Source organism: Orycteropus afer, unplaced genomic scaffold, assembly GCF_000298275.1.
Source record: "Orycteropus afer afer isolate SDZICR_OR568_19922 unplaced genomic scaffold, OryAfe1.0 scaffold00125, whole genome shotgun sequence".
NCBI lineage: Eukaryota > Metazoa > Chordata > Mammalia > Tubulidentata > Orycteropodidae > Orycteropus > Orycteropus afer.
This window is the reverse complement of record NW_006921712.1, coordinates 6,139,442-6,142,066: the sequence shown is the minus strand read 5'-3', so window position 1 is coordinate 6,142,066 and position 2,625 is coordinate 6,139,442. Positions and strand designations below refer to the sequence as shown.

Below are 2,625 nucleotides of genomic sequence, written 5' to 3'. Positions count from 1 at the left end.
GGATTTGGCCGTATTGGGCGCCTGGTCACCAGGGCTGCTTTTAACTCTGGCTAAGTAGATGTTGTTGCCATCAATGACCCCTTCATTGACCTCAACTACATGGTCTACATGTTCCAGTATGATTCTACCCATGGCAAGTTCCATGGTACCATCAAGGCTGAGAATGGGAAGATTGTCATCAATGGGAAGCACATTATCTTCTTCCAAGAGCGAGATCCCACAAACATCAAGGGGGGTGATGCTGGTGCTGCATATGTTGTAGTGTCTACTGGCATTTTCACAACCATGGGGAAGGCTGTGTCTTACTTGAAGGTTGGTGCCAAAAGGATAATCATCTCTGCCCCTTCTGCCGATGCCCCCATGTTTGTGATGGGTGTGAACCACGAGAAGTATGACAACTCCCTCAAGATTGTCAGCAATGCCTCCTGCCCCACCACCTGCTTGGACCCCTTGGCCAAGGTCATCCATGACAACTTTGGCATTGTGAAAGGACTTATGACCATGGTCCATGCCATCACTGCCACCCAGAACAGTGTGGATGGCCCCTCTGGGAAACTGTGGCATCATGGCCATGGGGCTGCCCAGAACATCATCCCTGCATCTACTGGCACTGCCAAGGCTGTGGGAAAGGTCATACCTGAGCTGAATGGGAAGCTCACTGGCATGGCCTTCCATGTCCCCATGCCCAATGTGTCCATTGTGGACCTGACCTGCCATTTGGAGAAAGCCGCCAAATATGATGACATCAAGAAGGTGGTGAAACAGACACCAGAAGGTCCCCTAAAGGGCATTATGGCCTACACTGAAGACCAGGTTGTCTCCTGTGACTTTAACAGTGACACCCAATCTTTCACCTTTGATACTGGGTCTGGTATTGCCCTGAACAACCACTTTGTTAAACTCATTTCCTGGTATGATAATGAATTTGGCTACAGCAACAGGGTGGTGGTCCACATGGCCTCCAAGGAATAAGAGCCTCCTGGACCACCAGGCCCAGCACTAGCACTAGAGGAAGAGAGAAACCCTTGGCTGCTGGGGAGTCCTTGCCCCAACTCCATCCCCAATACACTGAGAATCTCCCATCCTCTATAGTTTCCATCCAGACCCCCTAAAGAAGGGGAGGGGCTTAGAAGCCCCAACCTTTTATTAATCTACAAAAAAAACACAATACCAAAAAAAAAAAAAAAAAAAAGCTCAAGCTGCCATCTAGATGCAACGATGGGTCTCTCCTCATCCAGAGGAAAGAAGAATGAAGAAAACCAAAACTCATGGAAACAATTAGTTCTAGCAACTGGTACACCATCCTATCTGCAGCCTATATGACTATGTGACCAGAAGAACTAGATGGTGCCCGGCTACCACTATCATCCACAAGCAAGGCGATCTATGTAGGAGATCCTTGATAGAGAGGGAGAAAAATGTGGAACAAAACTCAAAATCACTTGGAGAAAAAAAAAAGGGGGGGACATGTTTGTTGGCCCAATAGAGCCTGGTGAAACCACTGAGACTATGACCCCTAGCTGCCCTTCAGGTCTGGAATTAAACCCACACCTGTGGTTTCCAGCCAAACAAAAGACAAGCATATGAGTTGAACATTTACTTCAGGTAGATACACTCCTTGCGGAGAACAATCATGGGAAAAAGAAGGGCTTCTTATGCACAGGAAGACAGCTCAGGAGGCAGGAGTGTATGGAGGGATGGACACCAGGAAGAGGTAACTATGGGGAGGAAGTGGGAGGGGAGCTGTTGTGTTGTGGTAAACTATGGTCGATGTCATGAGACAAAGTGTATGTGAACTGCTGTATGGAAAGTGAATTTGCTGTGTAAATCTTTACCCAAATCACAAAAAAAAAAAATAAATAAATAAATAATAATAATAATAAATCTCCTAAAAAAAAGACAGATATATTCCATGGGAAAAAAAAAAAAAAAAAAATACAGTTGTGATAGTTAAGGTTGTGTGTCAACTTGTCTGGACCATGATTTTAAGTGGTTTAAGCAGTTGTGATGCAGTCATCCCCCATGAAGAGATCTGATGTAATCTAATCACATCCATGATGACATATGCTATGAGCAACCAATCAGCTGAAAGAGAGTTTCCTCAGGTTCAAAGCCTGCTTCCAACATATATGAATGTCCTGGGGAAATTCTCTAGCTTTCTGCTGGATCTGGATCCTGCATCTAGCTCATTATCATCTAGATCTTGAAGCTGAACCTGAGGCCTGCCATATTGCCTGATGATCTTGGAACTGTTGCCTTTGTAGCCTATGAGCTAACACTCTTCCATTTTACCTGCCTATCTTGCACTAGCCATCCACCAAAGCCAGTAACCTTCTATACTGCCTAATGATCTTGGGTTCATCAGCCCCTGCAGTGCCACAAGTCAGGAGAATCCTTCAGCTTGACATTTGACCCATAAACTTGAAACTTTTAGGCTCTACAACTGTGTGAGCCATTTCTCTGAGATAAATTTTCCCTCTTTCTCTCTTTATATATATATATATGTGTGTGTGTGTGTGTGTGTGTGTGTGTATAGATATAGATATAGATGCACATATTTACATATATATTTACATCTCAAAACTCCCTGCCATCAAGTTGATTCTGATTCACAGCAACCCCATT

General features: G+C 44.7%; 1 protein-coding gene across 1 annotated transcript; it reads left to right on the top strand.

The window, feature by feature from the left end:
• The first annotated feature begins 6 nt into the window (after positions 1-6).
• Positions 7-972, top strand: LOC103200019 (glyceraldehyde-3-phosphate dehydrogenase-like). The gene has a single exon (XM_007944430.1). The coding sequence runs from the start codon at positions 100-102 to the stop codon at positions 970-972; it is 873 nt and encodes a 290-aa protein (XP_007942621.1). The 5' UTR covers positions 7-99.
• Positions 973-2,625: the final 1,653 nt, after the last annotated feature.

Bases quoted from the DNA above. Each gene is read 5' to 3' on its own strand.
- LOC103200019 (XM_007944430.1), top strand. From the start codon at position 100: ATGGTCTACATGTTCCAGTATGATTCTACCCATGGCAAGTTCCATGGT.